The 22,982-nt window shown below is 42.9% G+C and overlaps 1 protein-coding gene across 7 annotated transcripts; it reads left to right on the top strand.

Annotated features, from left to right (window-relative positions):
• Positions 1–146: 146 nt before the first annotated feature.
• On the top strand, positions 147–21,852 carry LOC137781103 (zinc finger protein 883-like). Of its 7 annotated transcripts, none has more exons than XM_068569666.1 (10): positions 147–498; positions 12,516–13,039; positions 13,565–14,071; positions 14,713–18,305; positions 18,394–18,658; positions 19,019–19,216; positions 19,296–19,388; positions 19,503–19,689; positions 19,856–20,063; positions 20,158–21,852. In XM_068569666.1, exons 2-10 carry the CDS (start codon positions 12,562–12,564, stop codon positions 21,445–21,447), a joined length of 6,819 nt encoding a protein of 2,272 aa, XP_068425767.1. In that variant the 5' UTR covers positions 147–498; positions 12,516–12,561; the 3' UTR covers positions 21,448–21,852. The 7 variants fall into 7 exon arrangements, with proteins under 7 accessions (XP_068425767.1, XP_068425771.1, XP_068425772.1 ...); XM_068569667.1 differs by lacking the exon at positions 147–498 and adding an exon at positions 11,897–11,946; XM_068569668.1 differs by lacking the exon at positions 147–498 and adding an exon at positions 11,981–12,092.
• Positions 21,853–22,982: the final 1,130 nt, after the last annotated feature.

Here is a 22,982-nt window from a genome sequence, read left to right as displayed (position 1 = left end):
AAGTCAGGTGTTTTATATTGAGACTGTTTTGTTTGCGCACTGCGTGCTAGATTGACTGCTGCAGGCCACCGTCTTTCTTGAAGAAAACAAACAGGAGAAGAAGAAACCACTTCCGCCAATGAATGCACGCGCAGCCACACAGCGCCGCGCGCGTGTGTGTGTGTAACAGCTAGCTAGCCGCGTTCATCATCACTCGCATTGCTGATAACATTACAATATGCGGCTTTGTTATGTGAAAACGGACTAAGTTAGCATACTCGTTGCTCTCCGCCTTGTCCAGCTGAGTTACTGCTCACGAGACAAACTCCGGTTCAGGAACCGTGGCACTGTGACGCTAACGGGCTCGAGCGAGCTAGCGTCACCGGGGACAGAGACGCTCCAAGATGGACGAAGCTGCTGCCTCGGCGATCAGAGAGGACGGAACTGGAAACAAACCCCGCGATGGAGACACGGCATCTGAAAACAACGCGTCTCCATCGGCCGAGGACACCGCTGATCGTAAGTATCCAGCCGTGCTCTCTTAACCCAGATACACCTCGATGTCGTCGCACCACGACCTGGTATGTAACAGGCGTGGTGACCTCCCACACCAACTTCACTGCAGGCACATGGAGACTTTACGCAAAGGAACTGCTTTTCCTCCTGGAAAATAGGATGAGGTTGCAGAAACTTGCGTTGTTAGCCTCCTCTAGCTTTGTGGCTGTGTCATGTTCATGGATGCTGAGTCCTGTATACTGAACTAATCCAGCAACAGCATGCTCAAACGTGTTATATATGCATTTCAACCATGACATAAGAAATGCATTACATGGAGTATATTCCTGTAGTGATGTAAACAAGAACATCGGTACAGGAGGTAGTTGGGTCATAGAGGCTATGCTTTACATGTATGAGGGTGCAGGTTCAATCTGAAGAGCTCGACTTTTGACCGATCCTGCTTATGCTTTCCCAACAATGCTTACCTTAAATTTCAGACGTGTGTATTCTTCAGTTGTAAGTGGCGCTTCATGAGCTACGTTGAATCACATCTCGTCCTGTACTGAGGCAGTTCCTGTGTATTAACACACACTTTAGATCATGTAATGGATGGTACAAAAGTTGTCAAATAAATACCATTGCCAGCCCTTTTTCAATTCAAACAATGAACAATGGTAGCTAAAGTATTTGTCTGTTCTTTGTAAGAATTTGACATGGTTGTGTAACTTCTGGCAGGCCAACATTACCAACATGTACTCGTATGATGTTTTGATTAGATAAGCAGGGGTCATAAACACACCTTGATTTTTGATTTGGCGTAATGTTCACCATCATTCTTATAAAACCTCTCTGTGGGTATGGTGCATGTGGGCAATTCATAAACCATAGTATTCTGATTGTTGCACACTGGCATTTTAAACAATGATTTAAAAAAGGGAGTTTTTCTCACTGCATAGCAATGCAAAAACAAAAAAAAAAACATTTACTGTTTTTTAAAAAGGGAACAATAACCAGTTTTGTGCCGTCTGTTTTTGTGGTTGGGCAACAGACAACAATGTTCTCACAGCTTTTACCTGGCATATTGTGTACTTCATTTCTCTGTCAAAAACATGACTTGAAGGCAGTACCACAATACCTTGAATGTTGTTGCATTCTCTCCTACTTTAGTAGTGTGATCCCAAACTAAATATTCAACCTCGCTCTGTGGTTCATCACAGTTCCTTACTGCCAATTAAACATCTTTAATGGGCATATGTGTATGTCTTTAATCAAATGTTTTTTCAGCACTCAATCTTTATAATCAGGTGCAACTTCAGCTTTGATCAACACAAGTGATTTAAATTTTCTGATTTGATCTGTCATTTATTGAATTATGTAGGTAGGGCTGGTGTATGCTATGCGATTTGATTGTGAAAGTAGCATCAGGTTTGCGGTTTATAAAATCAATTTTTCTTTCACAGTTCTCTAGTGAAGCACCACAATGTATATTTCAACATGATGCTTTGGTAAAATGTACCCGTTTAAGACTGCAACACGTTCTGCAGCAAGCAATCTTTTGAAATAACCAAATAATTAAAATTCACGGACGGTATTTTCCTTTAGCGCTGTATTTATTATCCCCTCTGTAATGGTATTTGTATGGATATTGTTGTATCCAGAACAATTTGATAATACCATTTGCAACGTTTCCTTTTGATTATATTGTAAACTCTAATCATGTTTTAAAATAAAGATATGATTTTCACCTGTGTTTTTGTGATTTTTATTATTTTTCTGTCTTTCGTTCTCTGAAAACAGGAGTGGCTTTGACCTCCTATTTTCCCCTTTCTATTTTTAGGGGTTTTCTGCTGTCGTGAATGTGGAGAAGGCTTCAGGGAGGAGGCGGCATACTTGGAGCATCGACATCAACACCCACAAGAAAGCATGTATTTAGACAACCAATTGGATGGTTTACAAGATGCGGAAAAGGACAATGAAACGGTTAATTTCTGCACCTGGTGTTCACTATCATTTGTTGAACCAAGTGAATTTTTCTTGCATATGGAGAAGAGTCATGGTCAAACCTCTCCAAAGGAGCCGAGTGTGCAAATGCATTCTGGGATAACTAAGCAACACACTTATGAATGCCTAGACTGTGGGAAATGTTACAGTGTGATTGGACACTTTCTCAACCATCAGCGCTCACACAGACAAGCCTCAAAATCCGTTTTTCATGACCTTGAACATTTGAAAAAGAAGTCGTTTCAGTGCGAGTCCTGCGGGCGCAATTATTCTCGCGCTTCAGCTCTTGATGCACACCGCCGTTGTCACGAGGAAAAGTTAGTTAAGTCACGAAACAAGAGTTTGGGCGATGCATTCCACACGGAGGAGTCCATCGTTGAAGTCAAGCCCGGTGGAAACCAGACTGTTGATACTCCTGAAAAGACTTTTAAGTGTTCATGCGGTAAAGCTTTTACTGCTCTGATGCGCCTTAAAACGCATCAGCGATTTAGCCGCAACAGTCAATGCTCTCCAGAGGAAATGAAAGACAAACCAAAGAAAAGCTGCAATGAGTTTTACTGTAGCGAGTGTAAAAAGGCTTTCAATAGCCATATTGCCCTCTACAACCACCAGCGATGGCATGCTAATCACTCAAATGATTCCGCAAACAGGTTCCCGTGTGAGGAGTGTGGGAAAGTATTCATGACTCAAACATTCTACTACAGGCATCAGCGCATGGCGCACAATGACGAGACTCCGGCCAAGTCCTTTCTTCACCAAGTGTGTCAGCTGCAGAAGAAGGCATTTGAATGTAAAGATTGTGGGCTGAAGTTTTCCAGGGCCTCTGCACTTCACTCCCATCAGCTTCATCACACGGATGTTTTCAGAGAGACGGAGAAGGAGGCTCGGGTGCGTACCTCGTTGCTACCTCAACAGGAAACTTTGGAAAGCGTAAGAAAAAAGGCTGAGCAGGACGCGATGGAATCGGAGTACATGCTTTCTACCAGTCTGGCCGAAGAAGACGCACATGTACACGAGACTGAGAACGTGCTTTCTCCCGGTACGGGCGAACATGACACACATGTAAATGAGACTGAGAGCGTGCTTCCTCCCGGTGTGGCCGAAGAAGACGCACATATGAATGAGACTGACGATGACGTAGAGGGTTATGGCCCCGGAGACTTCAACGTACAGGTGATCAGTGCAAGTGAATCTGAGGACGAGACCGTCCAAGACCTGAATCCTGATCTGGAGCTGCTGTGTGAATCAGATCAGGAAGTAAGAGATGACGGCGACGCTGGAGTTTCAACCAGTCGTCTCGTTTCAAAGGCAGAGATGGATTTGAAAATTGTGGAAATTGACTTTGAGCAGACCGACGAGCAGTGCGCTCTGACAGCGGGCGAAGCCGAGAACAAGACGACAGGGGAGAGATTTGATTGCCCAGAGTGCCACCGTTGGTTTTCTAGTGCTTCATCACTGCGCGTTCACAAAATGTGGCACGGCATTCGTAAGAGAAAACAGCATACGCAAGGTCAGTCAGTGGCAGTTCACACATGCAACACATGTGGCCACGAGGCCGATAGCTATGTAGCACACTGCAGTCACATTCAGCAACACAAGACTGAAGACGCAAGTGGTGGTGGTGGTGAGGCAGAGGGATTAGAGAAGAAAAATCTGGCATGTACTGAGTGCGGTAAATGCTTCACACGATTGTCTGCTTTAGTCTCTCATCAGTTGCATCATCCCAAAAGAAAACCATTTCAATGCCCAGACTGCATGATGTCTTATTCGCATGCGGATAGCTTGTTCAACCACATGAGAAACTGCTCCGCACAAAAAAAGGAGAATATTTCCGACATTAAGAAAGAATACAATCCAAAGAAAACCCTTTTAGGCCCCAAGATTTGCCATTGTGAACGGTGTGGGAAAGGGTTTTGGTCTCTTGGAGCTTACTCCCACCACAGGCAAAGTCAGACTCAGTGTACAGATTTGAGGCTCAAGAAAGGTGGCACAGACTATTTGCACTCTGGGAATGCACCCAAACGCTTCAAGGTTGCATGTCCGGTGTGTGGCAGAAAGTTCCGTCACAAGGGCATTATGGCAATGCACATGCGTAAATATGAGAACGGAAATCACAAATGTGAACTCTGCAACAGGTCATTTCGTCTTTTCTCCAGCCTCCTGAGACACCAGTATGTGCATAGGGACCAGTTACTCCCACCGCCCGTTAAGTCTTTCCAGCATCAGGTTGAGCAGTTGAAAAAGAACACATACAGCTGTCCTGACTGCGGGAAGCTGTTTTCCCGTGCCAAAGCGCTTCAGTTTCACATGAAAAGCCACGGGTACGAGACTGGCCACTCGCCGTCATCGCCAAGATCTACCGTCGCGCTGGAGGATCTGCAGTGCTCAACATGCCTCGCGCATTTCAACAGCAAGGCCTCTTTGACGGCTCATCGAAAGCTTTGCATTAAAAGAGACAGTCAAGTAGTTGTTTGCAAGACAGAACCCAGAGACAATGATACTCTAACGTTGCACACAAACAACATGGCGGTCACGCAGGAAAGCTCGAGGCAAATACCAGTACACACTGAATTAAAGCATGAAATGGTCAGCGGGGAGCGAAAGATGGAAATTGAAGGCAACTTCAAAAACCCAAGTACAACCAATTTGAACTACAAATGCAAAAAGTGTGACCGAAGCTTTTCAGTCGTTGGAGCTTTGAATTTTCATAAAAGAATTCATGCCGAGGGTTACAAAACTGTCGCTAAAGCCAAACTTAAACTGGAAGAGTCGAGCAAAGGACCATTTCACTGCTCAGATTGTGAGCGTCGATTTGTGTCCAACCAGGCCCTCAGCATCCACAAAAGATGGCACAAAGAAAAGAAATGCTCCCAACCCTCGCCAAAAGATGCCGATTTGAAGTCAGCGAACCACGAGACGGAGGACGGATCTTTTCAGTGCCACAAATGTGGCAAACAGTTTTTTGACCGTCGTGTTCTCCAACGTCACCATACCTTTAACCCTCTGTGTCGAACCAGTACTGTGCCGCACGCCGATTCAAACCTACGGGTCGAGGGCGGGTTTTCATGTCCAGAGTGTAGCGAAACATTTGAGCAAGAGTCACTTCTTGATGCCCATTATGAAAACGAGCATGGCAACACTGCAGATCATCAAGTCCCAACTCAGATTGACATCTACTTGAATGGGAGTGAGTCCACGTCATCGACAATGAAGACAAAAGCTCACCAGTGTCCCCTCTGCTCTATGACCTTTGCCAAATTAAGAGGTCTGCGTGCCCACAAATGGCAGGCCCACTCAAAGAGGACTAAAGGTAAATTAAAGGCTCAGCTGAGGATGAAAGGTAAATTCCAGGCTCGTCTGAGGATTAAAACAGAGTCGGTTACCTCAAGCGGTGAGCTAGCGCCGACAGAAGGCAACAGTGCGGCGACGGTGAAAACTCCCGCCGTTGGCAAACAGAAGAAGAAAATGGGATCAGAGCCCCCATTTGTGAAGTTCATCTCATGCCTTGACTGCGGGAAGCAGTGCGGTTCTCTAAGCGTCCTCCTGGACCATAAGAAAGTGTGTCTGGACATAAAGCCCGAGTCTAAACCCGAGATCCAAAATCCTGAAACCGTGGCCGAGGCGTCGCAACCTCTGAGCCGTCTGTCGGAGCACACGGCCAAATGCCTCTTCAAGTGCGATAAGTGTGGCAAAGCTTTCCAAACCGAGGAACAACTGGGAGCCCACAAGACCAAGGCAAAGAGCCGGCCGTACTGTTGCGCCCTGTGCTGCCACGGCTTTTGGACCGAGAACCAGCTGCAGCAACACCTCGCCTGGCACGACGAAGTACGCTGTCGTCTACCCAACGAGGTCCGCTTAAGGCTCAGCGCCGCTATGACCCCGAAGCCTCCCAAACCCAACGGCCCCTCTGCTGACACCAGCAGGACGTCCTCTCCATCCTCTACGCTCAGCTCAGACAGCCAGTCACAAAGTAGCCACAAGTGCCAGCACTGTGGCAAAGCCTTTCTTTCACCGACCGCGTTACAAAAACACGAAAGTCAACACTTTAACAACGACTCGTACCATTGCTCCATTTGCCCCAGGACCTTCGGCGACATACAGGACCTCATCGATCATCACCAGGAATGTGTCGGTGACGACAAAAGTTAGAGTAACCCCCCCCCCCCCGCCTCTCCCCGCTGCCGTCTCCTCAGGAGATACCAATGGCCTTACTTGCCTTGAATGTGGAACTACTTTTTGTCAAGAATCTGATTTGCACCAGCACATTATTGAACATGACTGTGGAGTATCATTGACTTTACAACCTGGAAAGCATTGACGTGAAGACACTGTAGATTATTGATTTTTTTTCTTCTTCTTCTTCTTTTTGGTGGGGGTTCTTTTGGAGGTTGCAAAACTACTTTAATATGTTAAGCGACAACATTCGTTGTTATACATGTGTTTTAGGCTAAGTAGAAACATGCTTTCTCTTTATTTCTTGATTGTTTGAGATTCTTAGTCTTTTGTACAACAGAGCTGTTAACTATTTTTCTTTTCCCGGCCTTTCCTTTACACTGGATTAGTATGTGTACAAATGTTTAAGAATAAGCTTTTTTTAAATATACTTATTGAAATGTCACAATTGTAGTTTAATTTGTCCTTGTTTTGAAGAGACGTGTTCATGAATTAATCTATTTGGGCATTCCTGGCTGCATCATGCCAGTTCATATATAAATACATCAAAAACATATTTGGAAACATTTCTGCATGTACATTTTGGTCCTTTTTAAAAAATGAAAATCATAGCTGACACACTATGTATTTAACGCTACGTATAACTAAGTTTATGAAGACATTGAACTATTTTGTACAACTAACACTAAATAAGCTCGTTCCATTTTGAAAGCTTGAGGTTTAGCAGAGAAAAGGTCAAATTCAACAATGTGCACCACTTATGTGAATTTGTATGAAAAGTCCTGCTGTTTAACATTACAGCCAATTACTACCATGAAATGTCATTTAACACTCAAATAATTGTATGTTACAAGCAATGCATTAGCATTGGTAGATGTCTAACCTCCTACGTTATTTCCTTTTCAGTGTTTATATTTCTAAGTTGTCAACAAACTATTCATTACTTCAACTAAAATAGTGCTTTTGTTCATATGGGATAGTCGTTAGTTTACTTTTCACTTATAGATGGGGGAAAAAGTATTTGGCTTGTACAAGAGTTACTTTGCTGTATTAAGTTATGGGAATCATTTTTTTTTCCTGTGATGACTATTATACCCTTTGACTACTTTAACTTTTTAAAAAGTGCTCTAAAAAGATAAATAAATGGATTAGTTTCTGCGTAAATAATTGGGTTATGTGATTCATTCAAACTTTATTCAGTCCATCTGTATTGTCCGTCGTAGAATCATTAGTCTGGTTTGTTTTTGGCACTCACTTCTGACTGAGTAGTGGTCATGTATTGGGTTATTAACACGTTTTTGTTTAGTTTATTTGAGAAAAAGGAAAGTACAAATCGATAAAGTACATGATAGACATTAGTCCAAAGATTGTTTTTCATCTGTAGTCTCTGGTCACGGTGTTACAAAAGGCTTTATAAACGATTAACAAAAACAGTGCATGCAGGTGTTTAAAGTACTTTTAAAAGTAGCCTTACAGACTAGCAACATTTAAAAAAAAGTATAAATATTGATTGAAAGATCTAGCTATTGATAAGAAAGTTGTCTTAAGACCAAAGTTGCATGAAATACTTAGAAAATGGCTTCATAAAAGTTGGTTTGTGCACTTTTCAAGCATTAAATAAATTAATTGACGCATTATAAACCTTAACGTAACATTTTTTTTATTTGCCAATTTATTATTTTGTTTCCGTATTCTGTCATTAAGTTAATGATTCATCATTTATTTTAAAATGTCAATACAAAATTAATTTTGAAAAGATTTACTAATTTGTCCACCGATCATAATTCATCTCAAGTCTCGTTTCTTGCTGTAATATTTTAAATGTCCAATTTTTTTATTTTTTTTAACTCTATCCCCTATAGATAGTTATTTAATACACAAGGCTCTGAGATTGAAATAATTTTAGAAGACTTAACATTCAACACCTGTGGATGAAGAGAAGAACCCCAACTCAGTCTTGTAAGTTGTACCTGCTGAAATTAAACATGAGTAACTTTACCAGTAACGACCAGGCTGTTTCTGAACCTGCAAAAACTCAGCTGGAACATCACAGAAAACATGAGTTTATCCATAAAATCAGAAGACACACAAATGTTCGATACTGCATAATAACTCGATGACATTCAACTGCTGTGCATGACGCTCCAAACTTGGAATATTTCTAATTTTGGTAATTTTTCTAATTTTCTAGTTAACCAGTGCAGCATTGTATGCGAGGATTGTGGACTGAGGTTTACACACTGGGATGTCTTCAACACTCACCTGCACCAGCATGCCCTGGAAGACGAGGAAGAAGAAGAAGAAGAGGACGAGAAAGAGGAGGAGGAGACGGGAGACGACGAGAGTCCTGCAGCAGCACTGGATTCTGGGAAAGTAGACGATGGAGAAAACACAGGTGGGGATGCAGGCTGGTGTGACGTGAGCAGTTCATTGCAGACAAACCCCTCAGGCTTCACACAAGGTGTCAACGGAGACCCGGGCTCACCGAAGAAGCAAAATGGGAAGAATTATGTTTGCTTGGTCTGTGGGAAAGTTTACACATACTTGGTTTCATTCAGAAAACACCAAATGCTGCACGTAAACCCGCCATCAAAGGATCCAGAGCCCAGTGTTGAGAATCTAAGCAAACATGAGTGTCCAGAATGTGGAATATCATTTATCAGGCATGCGCGACTACTCGGTCACATGAGAGTTCACACGCCCTTTGAAACAAAACATCCCAGGTGCGAGCAGTGTGACAAAGTCTTCGTTTCTGTGAAGTCGTGGATGAGTCATGTGGATCTGCATAAACGAAAACCATTCTGGTGTACGAGGTGTACCAGAGGCTTTACTGATAAAAGTCTGCTTGATAATCACTTGCGACGCCACAACATGAAGAAACATACATGTAATATTTGCCTCAAGAGCTTCGACGAATATCAACAGCTCAGGATCCACCACACCTGCCACACCGTCGCGAAAGCTTTCCAGTGCACATTCTGCGGGAAGAGCTTTTCCCAACCAGGAAATCTACGTTCGCATCGGAAAAAAATGCATCGCAGAGGTTACGTTGGGTCAAACGGGATGCGGCTGGGGTTCAAGAATTCGCCGAAGAAGCAAGCGACTGAAAAGAAGAGACTCCTCGCTCGTGTCAAAGAGGAGCTAGAAAAGGACACCTACATGGGAGAGCTGTCAATAAAGGAGGAACGCGTGGAGGAGAACGCAACCGGAACGCCGTGGGAGGACGCCGCGTTTGAGCGTTACGCAAACCGAGAAGTGTTGGATTGTAGAGAGCCCGTGCATCACGCCGAGACTTTGGAATCAGGAACCGTACAGAAATCGCAAACCCTGCAGAAGCTGTACAAGAGCGAGTCACAGGAGAGAAACCTGCAGCGCGAGCACAAGAACTGGGAGTGTGTTGAATGTGATATGGGCTTTGATGAAGTGGCGAAGCTGCATTTGCATTACATAAAACATGCGACCGGTGAGCTTCCGATGCCACAGTATGATAGTGAGGGTTGAATGCTCACGAAGCATTTATTTTTCTTATACTGGTGCCTTTACTAACCGTAGCCTTTATTTCATATTGTACATTTCTTTCTGTTAAAGCTTTTTGGTTAGGGCTAAGAAACAAAACAATTATTGCTGCACAAAACAATTCTTTATATCTAATGTGCTTAGGATTCCTTTCACTTAACCCCCCCCCTCCCGCCGCACTGTTACGCTGCATTAAGGATAATATCCCAGGGAGATTGATAATGAGCATCTACAAAAGAGTAACAACAGTTCATGCCTGATGCTCTGAGATTAAACTTCAGGTTTTACTGTATATTTTTGATGTACAAACTTGATCAACTAGGTGATGCAGAATCTCTTTATAAAGGGAAAGAAACTGTAAAACCTCCACTTGCATAACCAAATAAAATGTAATGCATTCAAAATGTTTTTAGTCTTTGTCTTCATGTGCATGGGGTGGGTATTGTGTTTTCATGGTGTAAACACCATTAGTGTTTACACTGAAGGAAAATAAGTTGAAGAAAAATTGAATATTTTGAGCATATTGTCTAAATTTTGATTTGTTTTAGTTATTCTTGAAAGCAATACAGGAAACACTTCTGAAATTATCTGTAAAACAACCGTTCCAAAAGTGCCAAAAATTGTGTGTGTCATTGCGTTTGACGTTATAATGGAGTTTTTACTGTAATTAATCACTGAGTTATTAATGCAGGGAGCGCTAATGGGGCGCAAGACACTTCCACACAATCTGATTAATTATAAATCCTATCATAATGACCTCATGCATGGTTGATCAGCTTGCCATACTGAGCAATTTCTAATTATAATGTCGCTTTTACAACACTAAATGGAATAGATGGTACATGAATACAACGTATATCTGTGTAAAACAAATGCAAGCATTAAACCTAGAGGACATCTCAGAGGAAGGTACAAATTATAATTGCAATACAGTATTTCAATAAATATGTAAATGTTGGTACAAAATAATGGATATGAACAATGGTAGCATCAATGGTGCAGCATACCGTACTAATGGACTTTTTATTATTGGTTTATAGAGGTTTCCAGGGACTACATTAATCGAAATTCACAGTGAATAAGTCCCTCCATCACGTACTGCAATAGCGCCACCAACTGGCTGCCAGGAGGCAGTACTGTAAACTTTATTCATCCTTATTCAACTGTGTCCTTCGGAAGAGCTCTGCAGAATTGATTAATAAGGGTGTTATTTTGATTTGCTCAACAAGTAGTAATAATATTGCTGCTGGCAGGATCTTCTCTTGCTGAATGGTGCTCAACATCCTGGTGTTTATTAACAGTATAGTGTTAGTTTACCTCAATAAATATATATGTTTTTTTCTTCAGTTCTGGATGTGAGGGAGAATTTGTGGACCATAGAAAAAGTATTTACCAACACCTCTCTAAAGCTGAAATCAAACATATTGCTTCAACTTAAATACATCAATGTTACATGATTTGAAGACATAAATAATTGGGCTATGGCACACAATTAGCTTCACTATAGACGCCGTAGTAACTCTTGCTGTATTAAACTTTAAGTGTAGTCCAAATATAGGTCAAGTGCGCTAATTGCTATCAACAAACTGCAGCGTTGTAGTCTTTTAGCAGCGTGAACAGCGCCGCTCGAGAAGTGGACTGACTGTGGGAAAAACTACAATTCCCATCAGGCCTCCGCGGGCCCTCGTCAGACGTGACGTCACGCGTGTGTCTGGCGCTGGTCGCCGTTGGCTTTGTGAGGGTCGACGCGGATATGTTTGGGCGGACAACACAGCCTCGGTAACCGTAAAACTACTTCCTCCCGCATCCACACAGCTTCACAGGTGTAGAAACGGGGACGTGGGAAGGGAATTAGTATTATGTGTCTTTGGCGTGAAACTGGGTGGACATGCTAACAAGCACGACCCGTTTTGGACCACAAATCGGTGAATTTAAGCTAACTCTGCTACTATATAATAATGTGTATATGTGGTTATTGTGGTTGGGTTTGTTCAAATACATTATCATCACGTTAAAGTACATGCATGCGCTGTTTATGCCAATTAAAGTGTTGAGTTTGGGGGATGCACCAGGCTCACACAGCTGCCCGTCCGTCTTCTTTTGTCATACAAGTGTTTGGATCCCATTCATTCCCCAGCTACCCAGCTGTCGCCGCTAAGTAGATAACAAAGATATTGTTAACGGCGTTAACATACATGTACATAATCGTGAAAAAGATCCCTCTTAATATAAAGCAGTGAATTACATTTTGATAATTGCTCTCTTGGTACCTTGTGTCCATGCATCTGTTGGTTTACCTGATCAATTAACAGCCGTTCTGTGTTTGTGTGTGTGACCTAATTTCATAGGAACGCATGAACAAGTGCATTTGAGAAGCCAAAGAGGGGGGGAGCCATGCAGAGTCCGACCGAGTCCACCAGCGGACCAGACCCTGTGACCACCGGCACCACAGTGCAACCACTGGACACCGAGACTGAAGCTCAGCCAGTGCCGAGTGAACCAGATGCAAAGGAAGAGGAGAACAAATCAGCTACTCCTGATGGGACTGAAACGGTAGTCGAGCCACAGGGAAATGGGACAGAGGTGCAAACGGCAGAAGCACCAGGTATGGCAGTCACACATGTAGTGGAGAATGAGCCGCTGACGGAGCCCTCCGTGAACACTGCAGGGATGGAGACGGACTCTGCTTCAAAGATAAGTGTCCCCACAGAACAGACGCCTGACACAAATGCAAATCCTGGGTCCGATGGGCAAAAGGCAAAGAAACCGAATAAAGGTGCACGTGACGGTCGGAAATACGTTCCTTCCAAGAAGGCCATGATAGATCCTCTCAAGATGGACATGTCCAAACCACTGGTTATGCCTCTCACATGTGAGTATTTCACTTGTATTTGTTTTGCTCTTTGTTTGACCTCTCTGAACCAGGCCAGGGTTGTATTTTGTTTGACAATTAAATTAGTGCTAGACACTCCTAACGATGAAAATTAAAATTCAACGACACTTTAAGTCACACTTCTTGGTTGAGGGGTTTCTTTGTTTTCACAAATCTCAGTTTACATTGGTATGGTCGTCCACGCAGTTAATAGATACTGTTATTTTCTACAGTAATCTAATGAATAGTGTGATTTTTATGGTGGCATGATTATTATTGTTGTTTTAGGTTGTATACACTCTACTGTAAAATGATATCTTCAGTAATAAAATTAACTGAACCCATATTACTTTATTGCTAGCTCCAATGTGCAGACAAACTCTTTTGCAATACTTACTATATGTTGGAGCCTCCAGAGCCTCATGTTGTTTTTTGCAGGAATTAATACTTTAATAAAAACTTGTCTATGGATAAACTGTATGTTGTATATAAACTTTCTAACCCTCCTTCACTGATTCCCTCCAGCATCTCAGCTCTCCCTGCAGTGCCTCGAGTGCCACATAATCTTCAGTGACCACAAGAGCAAAGTGCGTCACCTGAAGTTGAGCCACCCGGCGGAATATGAACAGTGCGTATTGAGGAACGCCCATTTCGCCTGTTACGTTTGCGACCGCCAGTTCACAAACTCCACGGAGCTCATGGTCCATCAGAAAGCCCACACAGAGAAGAAACCCTTCAAGTGTCCAATCTGTAGCCATGCCTTTAGCAAGTCATCAGAGCTCACCCTTCATAAAAAAATTCATTTTGGCCAGGACGGTTACGCCTGCACTGACTGTGGTAAACCTTGCAAAACAATGACTTTGCTGAAGTATCACCGGCGCACGCACACCGGAGAAAGGCCGTATGTTTGCAAGGAGTGTGGAAAGAGGTTCCCCATGTCCAAAGCTCTGCAGAAACATATGGTCACACACTTGCCAGAGGGAGCTGAAGGAGATGGGGTCGGCACTAAAGCTAAGGCACAACGGAAGGATGGTAAGAAACATCTCCATGTCAGAGATTACTTATCAGTTAACACAAATGTTAACATTATTTTTAGCGATGCCTGCGACGTGGCTCGTGGGATGACAATGTCATAATTAGGGTGGATGATGATTATGCAATGGATTGCCACAAATTTTCATACAAACATTTATGTATTCCTTAAAGATGAATTGTAATCATTCGCTAAACTCAGGTCAAAATTAAAATTTGCCCAACAAACGCTTTGACCTGCTGACCCTGGCATTTAGTTGTAAGCACCGCTGTGACTGTGTACAGCTGTAAGTATTGCTGCAGACTCTGTCTTATGCCACTTTTCTAATCCAAAGTAATAAAATGATTAGGGATGCACAATATATTAGAGGCCCTTGCAGCCTTTGTAAAGGCTTTGAGTCAAGAGCTTAGATTAATACAATGTGTAGTGTATATTCATGTTTTTGGAGCCAATAGATCAAAAAGAGATATAGTCTGGATATACACCGAGAGGTAAACTGTTATTATTTCATGATGGTAAAAACTCTCTAAATGCATCCTTAAAAATGATACAATTCTAGAAAACAAACTGTTAGGACATGTGTTGTGCTTTTCATGGTATATCCCAATGCATCACAGCTGTCTTTTTGTATTATCTTTAGGTTCTTCAACAATAAAGTATCCTTGTTCTTTATGCAAGGCCACTTTCAAGAGTACCAAGACACGGCTATATCACATGAAAACCAAGCACACTGGGTTGCCTGCTGCAGTCAGTAAGACGCTCTATGCTGGGCAGCAAATGAACCAAAATACACCTGTCATAACTCCAATATCTATTTACCAACCGGCACTACTACAGGTGGGGCCCAATGGACCTCTGCAAAAAGTTGATGCCAATGTTGACACGGAGCAGATTCGCAGACTTATTGAGTCTTTGGGAAATGTGCAGAAAGTAAACCAAGTTGTCATATTAGGGCAGGTGCCACCTAATGCCCCACCACTGGAAGTGCACCAGCTGTCACAACTGACAGAAACCATGAATTTGAATCTCTACCAATCACACTTAGATTTTATAGGACTGAAACAAACGGATTCTAAGATAGTAGAATTGGACTCTTCAAACAACCCAATTGATTCAATGGAGCAAACAATTATACTGGAACCTATTACGCCAGATGGTCAGTTGGAAAACCCATCTTTCTCAGAACTCGGTTCCCACCTAGCAGTAGGGGAAAATATAGAGCTAACACTCGTTCAGACTGAAGATACAGAGAGACCCGAGGGAGAGGTGATTCATCAGATGCTTCCACAGCCCGATATTGGTGCAATTCAGTCTGATCCTGTGGATCACATTATCTATCAGACTGAAGAAGAGCAAAACCTTGAGCAAACAGTCATATTAGAACTTATACCAACTGTGGAGCTGGAACAATCGCAAACCTTGCCATATAATGAAATCTCGTCCTCCTGTCTGGTACCAACCACTGACCTGGAGAATACTGCAGATCAGACTATGTTAGCTGAGCAGGAGACCAGCCTGTCAGCTCCACTGCTTCTGACTGCAGTTGAGCTGGAGCTGACACCTTTACAAACGGATCAACAGGGCCTTCCTTCGTGCCCTTTTGTTCCACCAGACACGCTCACGCATACTACAAGTGAATCCGAAACTAATCTCAAAGAAGAGGTTAATTCACAGATGAAAAAGGTAAGTCTAGATCAGAGCCACCTAATGATGGATGGAGATGCACAACAGGAGCGAGAAGAAAAAGCTGATCAAGAACCATCTGAACAAGAACCATCTGAGAAAAGTCAGGAGAAGGTTGAGAACAAGTCTGAAGTAGAGGATCCACCTGCTAAAGAAGATGTTCCATCACACTTGAATACCAAGCAGGTGCCACAGATGTTAGAGTTACCAGTAAATGTTATGTCAGCTCAAGAACTTGTTAAAGTGCGGAAAAGAAAGCCAACCAGGGCATTTATCTTTCAAGGACATATACAAGAACTGGTCGGATCCATATGCAAGGAGGATTTCCAAATTGATACCACACCTGCCAAACGGCAAAGAACAAAAAAGTCTCGCCTTGTTGTTAAATTTGGTCCACAAAAAAAAGAAAAGAAAAACAAGAAACAGAAGAAGTCATCACTCCAGCATCATCCAATGCAGGAAGGAGTCAGAGATAAAACACCAACAAAAAATCTCTCAGTGAAAAAAGTAACATCACAGAAGAAGGGAAGAAAGGGGAAAAGGGACAAGAAAGTGGGACATTTGCTATCTACTTCTGAAATAAAATCCCCATCAAAGCAGGTACGAGTGCAACAAATCAAAGGGGATAAAAGGAAAAAGCAAATGAAAAAGCAAAAAGAAGTGGCCAGAGAGGGGGTTACGCTCACAAGTGAGCCCAACACTGAAGCCGTGCCTGTATTTACAAAGGAAAAACAAACCAAAATAATGCAAAAAGATCAGCCCAAGAAAGCAAAGGATGGAAAACGAAAGAAAAACCTGGCAAAACAGGAACCAGTCAATACAAAAACAACCACGGCTCCAGCAGACGTCCCTGCACCACAGATAACGCCAGACGCTCTACTTCTACTTAAAGGTCATAAACAGCCTCTACTGAAGGTTTACAAGTTAGACCCTTCAAAAGCATCAGGCCAGACACCAGAGGCTTCACCTCATGATGCCCAAACTGTGTCCCCAGAGAGTAAAGGCAAACAATCACCCAGTGAGTCTCCAAATAATATTACAGCAGAAGGTAAGAAAAAAGGAAGACCCAAAAAGAACCAGAAACCTCTTTCGTTGCTGTCCTCATTAAAAGTTTCCAATCAAACACCTGAGATGCTGCCCACCAAACCAAAGATCGCCAGGAAACGTAAAGCCTCCTCGAAAGTGGAGACTGAAGGAGTAATAACTTCCAAGAAGAAATCCAAGCGTGCCTTAGAATGTAAGGAGTGTGGGCAAAGATTTAGTGACGTCTCGTCCCTTCAGAAGCACAAGGCGGTTCATATCGTTGAGAGTCCCGGTCTCACTTACACCAATGGCAACGTCTTTGAAGGCGTCTCCAGGTTGGATCTTTACCAGCATCCAAAACAGCAGGATAAGGTTGTTAGAGGGATGAATGCTGCTTCAGACTGGGACACTGAGCCTGAGCTTGCAGAGATGGCATTGGAGGGGAGAGAGCAAAGTGTCTCCTTTCCGGCTTTGATTCCATCCCCATCTTTACCTGCTCCTTCTTCAGATGGCGACGTGGGTGCATTTGAAAATACGGCTGAAGGTAAAAAAGAAGCAGATTGTCAATCCCATACCGCCGCTGAAGTTCACTCACCATCTGATCAAAGGAAAAACAGTGACACTCTTCCGAATTTCACATCTGAACCCCCTTTAAGTATCTCTACTCAGACAAAGACTTCAGAAACAGGAGAACCTTTGGCGTTAGATGCGGACAAGCAAGAAGAAGTTACTCCAAGGAGTCCCAGCTCACAATCTCCAGTTCAGTTTCCCACGGATGAAGACATTAAGGAGGATTTACTTCTTGAGGTAGATTTAGTCACTGTTGGGGAGCAGATTGAGAGAGATGAACCAGCCTCTCATGAAGACATCGTTCCCCAAAATAAATCAAGTGGAACTTCTCAGGGTGAAAGCGCTGACAAACTTCCAGGGCAAGTTAGGAATGAAACAACCACTGGAAACATGTTAACATTGCAGACAGTGTCATGTTCCACTCATCATGTAGAGATTAAAGAGGAGGAGGAAGAACTGTTAGTCCAGAAGAAAAAAGGAGAGAAAGGAGCTGTTTCAGTGAATGCTCCGAGTGGTAGGAGAAGAGGAACAGGCCGTCGAAAACGAGATGTGATATCTAAGAACGCTTCAGTTGGAGATACCATCAAAGAAACACAATCAGTGACAGAACAGGATGAATGTCGGTTAGTTTACGAAGAATGTCCCATCAGCTCTGATTCAGAAATTAATGACAAAGCCGAGGCTAGTACAAAGATTTCACAGCCTGAGACCGGCGCTGAGGCCAAACAAGCTCCAACTGCATCGTCTCCTGTAGAGAAAGTTGTGTTTGAGCTGGAGTCAGTTGCCACTCGTGTTGAGGAGGTAATGCATCTCGGAGCACTGCAGGGAGCAGAGGAACATAATAACGACTCTGTCCAGTCTCCAGGCATCATACTTGAAAAGTTCCTTCCCTCGAGACAGACGGCCACTGCTGACAAAGAGCCGTGCCCGATGACGGAGATGAACAATCACAGACAGGTGAGATGCCAGTTGTATCAACAGGTACCATTTATCCTCAATGGCTAATTATCGAAACATTGCTAACTCATATTTGTTGTGGTTCCAGGGTTCGGACAGCATTGCTGAGAATGAAGCTCATGGGAGCCAGGTGATCAAAGTTGAAGAGAGCATCTCAGAGCCACAACATGTTGCACCAAACTGTCAAAACGAACAGAGTGCAAGTTTGCAGCCACAGCACCATCGTGATATAAGGACTGTTTTGGTGAAGGAGGAGACCCGCTTCGTGCCGCACGAGGCCCAGGCCACGGAGGGCAGCAGACACATCCGATGGAATGTGGAGTCAGTCAACATGGAAAACTCCTCCAGACTATGTAAGTATTAGGCCATACTGTTGGTACATGTTTAAGTAATACTTGCACATTACTATATGCACGTACAGATAAGAAGAGTGGTACCTCTCACAAGTCAGTGGATCTACCGCCAGGAGGCAATTAAATTACCTTAGTTTAGCATTAAGACTGGAAGATTAGTAAAGTTCATTAAATTTGTCAGGGAATATTTACAAAAAAACATCAATTTAATACAAAGAAGAAGTCGTGCATTGAACCAGATGTAGCTGTTAGGTATTTTTCAGTTTATCCAATAATCTCTTAGCTCTCGCTTTAAAAAGCTGTAAGATTTTGTGGGCTTTATATTTTAAGAGATGGATGTTTTTGGCTTTTTGCTTTCAGTAATGGAGAGTGAAGAGACAACAAGGGACGAGAGCTGCATCACCCCAGAGTTCAACCCCAACCAGTGTATCTTCTACCCAGTGAAGGAGGAGGAAAGGGAGGTTCTACTTGGAGCTGTTCAGACCTGCAGTGGGAATTTAACAACAGGAGCATCCAGTGATGCCCAGCAGATAGAACATCAAGAAACAGATCATTCAAGTGAGTCATTGCTTTTTCAAGTGATATTCTTCTTTTACCCAAGACTGAAGGAAGATGTTCATGTTGAATCTGTTAACAGTTACAGGGAGCGATTCTGTACCAGACTACCAGGAAATGAGAGCAAGAGAACTGTTGTCAGAACCAAGGGTCTGTGACTTTGCAGATGGACAAGGTTGGTTTTCTTTTTGAAGTTTGGTCCACTTGTAGGTACCTGTTCAATATATTCCAGATACCTCATGTCAATCATAATTTACATAACTCGTCCATTTACAATCTGATCTTTCAGGTGTAACAGACACTGAGTTGCAGCCTCCACCAGACCTCCGGGACTTTCTCCTCCAAAGTTCCGATGAAGAGGACGTGGGTGGTTTTGAATTGTCAGATCCTCAGCTTGAGTCAGAAGCAGAAGTAATGGCCTATTTCTCCAAGAACAAAACAAATCATGCACAACAGCCAGAGGACCTGTCACAAAAGTACAGTATACAACCTTTACTGAGCACTGCTAAGATAATTATATTGTCTACTATTTTATTAAGATTCAATTGTTTTGGTTTTTAATACTGTGCAGAAATAATCTTAAATTTGATCTCAAAACATTCTTGTCTATGACAGTTTTTTCTCTCACTTTTTCTTCCTCAGTTTGCCGACTTCAACAAACCAGTTGCGAGCGCCGAGAGAGGAAAACACGGCCAGAGAGCCTATTGACTACTTCTCCAGTTATTTTGGTTGGGATACCTGGGTAGACATTGCCAATTGCACAAATATACTGTCCAACATGACCAAACTTGTCACAGCGAGAGAGGTTGCACAGTTTGTTGGGATCCACATAGCTATGGGAACTTTAAAGGTTTGTGCTCCGTTTTGAAAATGAATCTTTACTTGGCTCTGTTAATTAGATGTAAAACCACTAAAGATGTATTTGGTTTCTTGCTATTTTTCAGTTTCCTAGTCCAAGGCTCTACTGGCAGGACTTGACTAAGGTGCCCTTGATCGCTGAGGCCGTGCCACTTTCCCGCTTCCTTGAGCTGTCTCGCATGTTGAAACTCGCCTCTCCTGCAAAAGATCCAGTCAACAGCAATATTCAGGAAGGAAGACATGATAGTGACTTTCAAAAAGCACTGCAAGGTAAAACGCTCTCAAGCAGGCAAAGTAAAAGTTGTCAACAAAGTGATGGGCAGAGACAAAGGGACGCACCAAATGACCCAAACAGTTTGAAAACACAGACTGATCCACTGTGGAAGGCTCGGCCATTATTGTGCCGTTTCAAAGCTGGATGCCAGTCGCTGAGAAGAGAGGGTGATTATGCAGTTGACCAACATCCACTTCCTTTGCCTGGTAAGATGCACAATAAGAAACTGTCTCTTTCCTGTACAACATTAATTGGATTTGGCGGTTTTCTCTTACATGTGGATCTAAAGTTGGGTCATTCCGGCAAAGAAGATGCTGTTGAAAAAATGGTCCCCAAAGGTAGTATGGTGTTTCTTTGCAAACAGGAACTCTCCACCCCTGCTATGCTAGATCGTCTGTTAGTTGCAGGGGTTCATGGGGCTGGAAGGGTTGGAGGAGCCAGAGGACAGATTGGAGATGAGTTTGTAAGCTCTGACGGGAAGCTGATGCTGCGCAGATCGCACTGTGGCTTCATACTTTCTACCGCAGGAAATGGCCAGAGGAACATGGCTTCCCTTATTGACAACTTTGAGAAGGCCCAGATGTCAGCTCATCTCAACCGAGACTTGCAGAATCTTTACTCCATTCCTCTCACTGCCTCAGCCCCAACCTGCTGGCCTCAAGCGGTGCTGTGGTACCTCACAGATCTAGCTTTGGTGAACTCGTGGCTCCTCTACAGACAGAATCACAGGGCAGTGTCTGCACCATTGACTTTCATGTCCTTCAGATTGGATGTGTCTAAAGCTTTGATCCGCTGTAGCGGCTCTGATACCCAGGACTCAGTTCCCCCTCAACCCACCAAAGAGAGGGCAAATGCAACAAAAGAAACCCCCAATCCCAGCCTGGTGGAGGAGAGTCCTTTGCCAGACGCAGCCACACGGTACGATGGTTCAGGCCACTGGCCAGAGCAGCTTGGAGAGGGAGAAGGGGGCAGGTGTCGCTTTGGGGACTGTCAAAGAACATCTCGCGTGTTATGCCTTAAGTGCTGTGTTTTTCTTTGCATCTCACGCAACCACAACTGCTTTTTAAATTTTCATAATCAAGGGAGTCTGGAAAAGGTGTAGCGTCCACTATAGAATTTACCCTTTATTTTTCAACATTATGCTCTTTCAGTTAGAATGTAACTGTACTTTTGATGTATGAAAATTCAGCTTATAAAAAATACAGTATTATTGCCTTTGTCTTTTTTCCATGAAGCCTTTCATTGGCAGTGGCATACTTTAAAAAGCAAATGCTTTGTGATGTGGTTTATTATGTCATTGAGCAAGTTTAGAATGATCTTGCTTTCAGAAGGAAATGTAAAACAAATATGCATAGAAAACACATGTTCTGCACAAATTGTGATATTGACATTGCAATTATCATGATTTTTTTTTTACTATTTATTTTAACCTGACTGAATTTACATTTTATGATGAGTTTGGTTTTAGATCTATGAATTTAATTTATTTTAATTTTCGAAAACAATAAAAGAGATGGAAAATATACATGCATTGTTGCATTTCTTTATTTAAAGACTGTCCAGAAATGTTTGCACAATAAACCTCTTTCGTTGCTGTCATTAAAAGTTTCCAATCAAACACCTGAGATGCTGCCCACCAAACCAAAGATCGCCAGGAAACGTAAAGCCTCCTCGAAAGTGGAGACTGAAGGAGTAATAACTTCCAAGAAGAAATCCAAGCGAGCCTTAGAATGTAAGGAGTGTGGGCAAAGTTTAGCGACGTCTCGTCCCTTCAGAAGCACAAGGCGGTTCATATCGTGGAGAGTCCCGGTCTCACTTACACCAATGGCAACGTCTTTGAAGGCGTCTCCAGGTTGGATCTTTACCAGCATCCAAAACAGCAGGATAAGGTTGTTGGAGGGATGAATGCTGCTTCAGACTGGGACACTGAGCCTGAGCTTGCAGAGATGGCATTAGAGGGGAGAGAGCAGTGTCTCCTTTCCGGCTTTGATTCCATCCCCATCTTTACCTGTTCCTTCTTCAGATGGTGACTGTCCAGAAATGTTTGCACAATAAATCTTTTTCACAAGAGACATTTTTTTTTAAGTATGTCTTTGTTCTATTCAAGAGTCCCAGTAAGCTGTGACCCCGAAACTGACGTCAGCAGAAAAGGTAGATTTCATGCTTTTAAAAGGCTGTGTCAGGAGGACCCTACTCTCCAATATGTATTGACACTCTGCATTAGTGGTGATGGTCACAAAGAAAGTTTTAAAATATAAGTGACTGAATGTAATATGTATAAACACATACTCCTAAACAGGTTATTTTACAGGGGCATGAGTTATGAAATACTACCGATTTACTTTTAGAAGTTGACGAGGTACATCTTGTGTAAGCTTGTTTGTATCGCTAGTATTATAAACGAGGCAACCTTTACGGTGAATGAAAACGAAAAGTACTTTTTACGAAGTTGTTTTTGGTCACGTGACGGAGATCAACCATAGAATCAGACTGAATAGAAAAGGAGATGCGTTCAAATTCATCCATGTTCATAAAGCTATAACGGGAGCTCTCGTATTGTGTGTTTCCAAATGATCTTTTTAAGATAAATAAAATATATTAGCAGAGGTGGCAGTATTTTTTAATGAAAATTTTGTA

Source organism: Clinocottus analis, unplaced genomic scaffold (genome assembly GCF_023055335.1).
Source record: "Clinocottus analis isolate CAN_PGR_092001 unplaced genomic scaffold, fCliAna1.0.p SCAF_9, whole genome shotgun sequence".
Taxonomy (NCBI): Eukaryota; Metazoa; Chordata; class Actinopteri; order Perciformes; family Cottidae; genus Clinocottus; species Clinocottus analis.
This window is presented reverse-complemented; position numbering and strand designations above follow the sequence as displayed.

Excerpts from the sequence above, each read along its gene's own strand:
- LOC137781103 (XM_068569666.1), top strand. The coding sequence starts at position 12,562 with ATGCAGAGTCCGACCGAGTCCACCAGCGGACCAGACCCTGTGACCACC. Across the intron at positions 18,659-19,018 it reads GGAAAACTCCTCCAGACTAT|TAATGGAGAGTGAAGAGACA; the intron begins GTAAGTATTAGG and ends TTTTGCTTTCAG. Across the intron at positions 19,389-19,502 it reads TGACTTTGCAGATGGACAAG|GTGTAACAGACACTGAGTTG; the intron begins GTTGGTTTTCTT and ends CTGATCTTTCAG.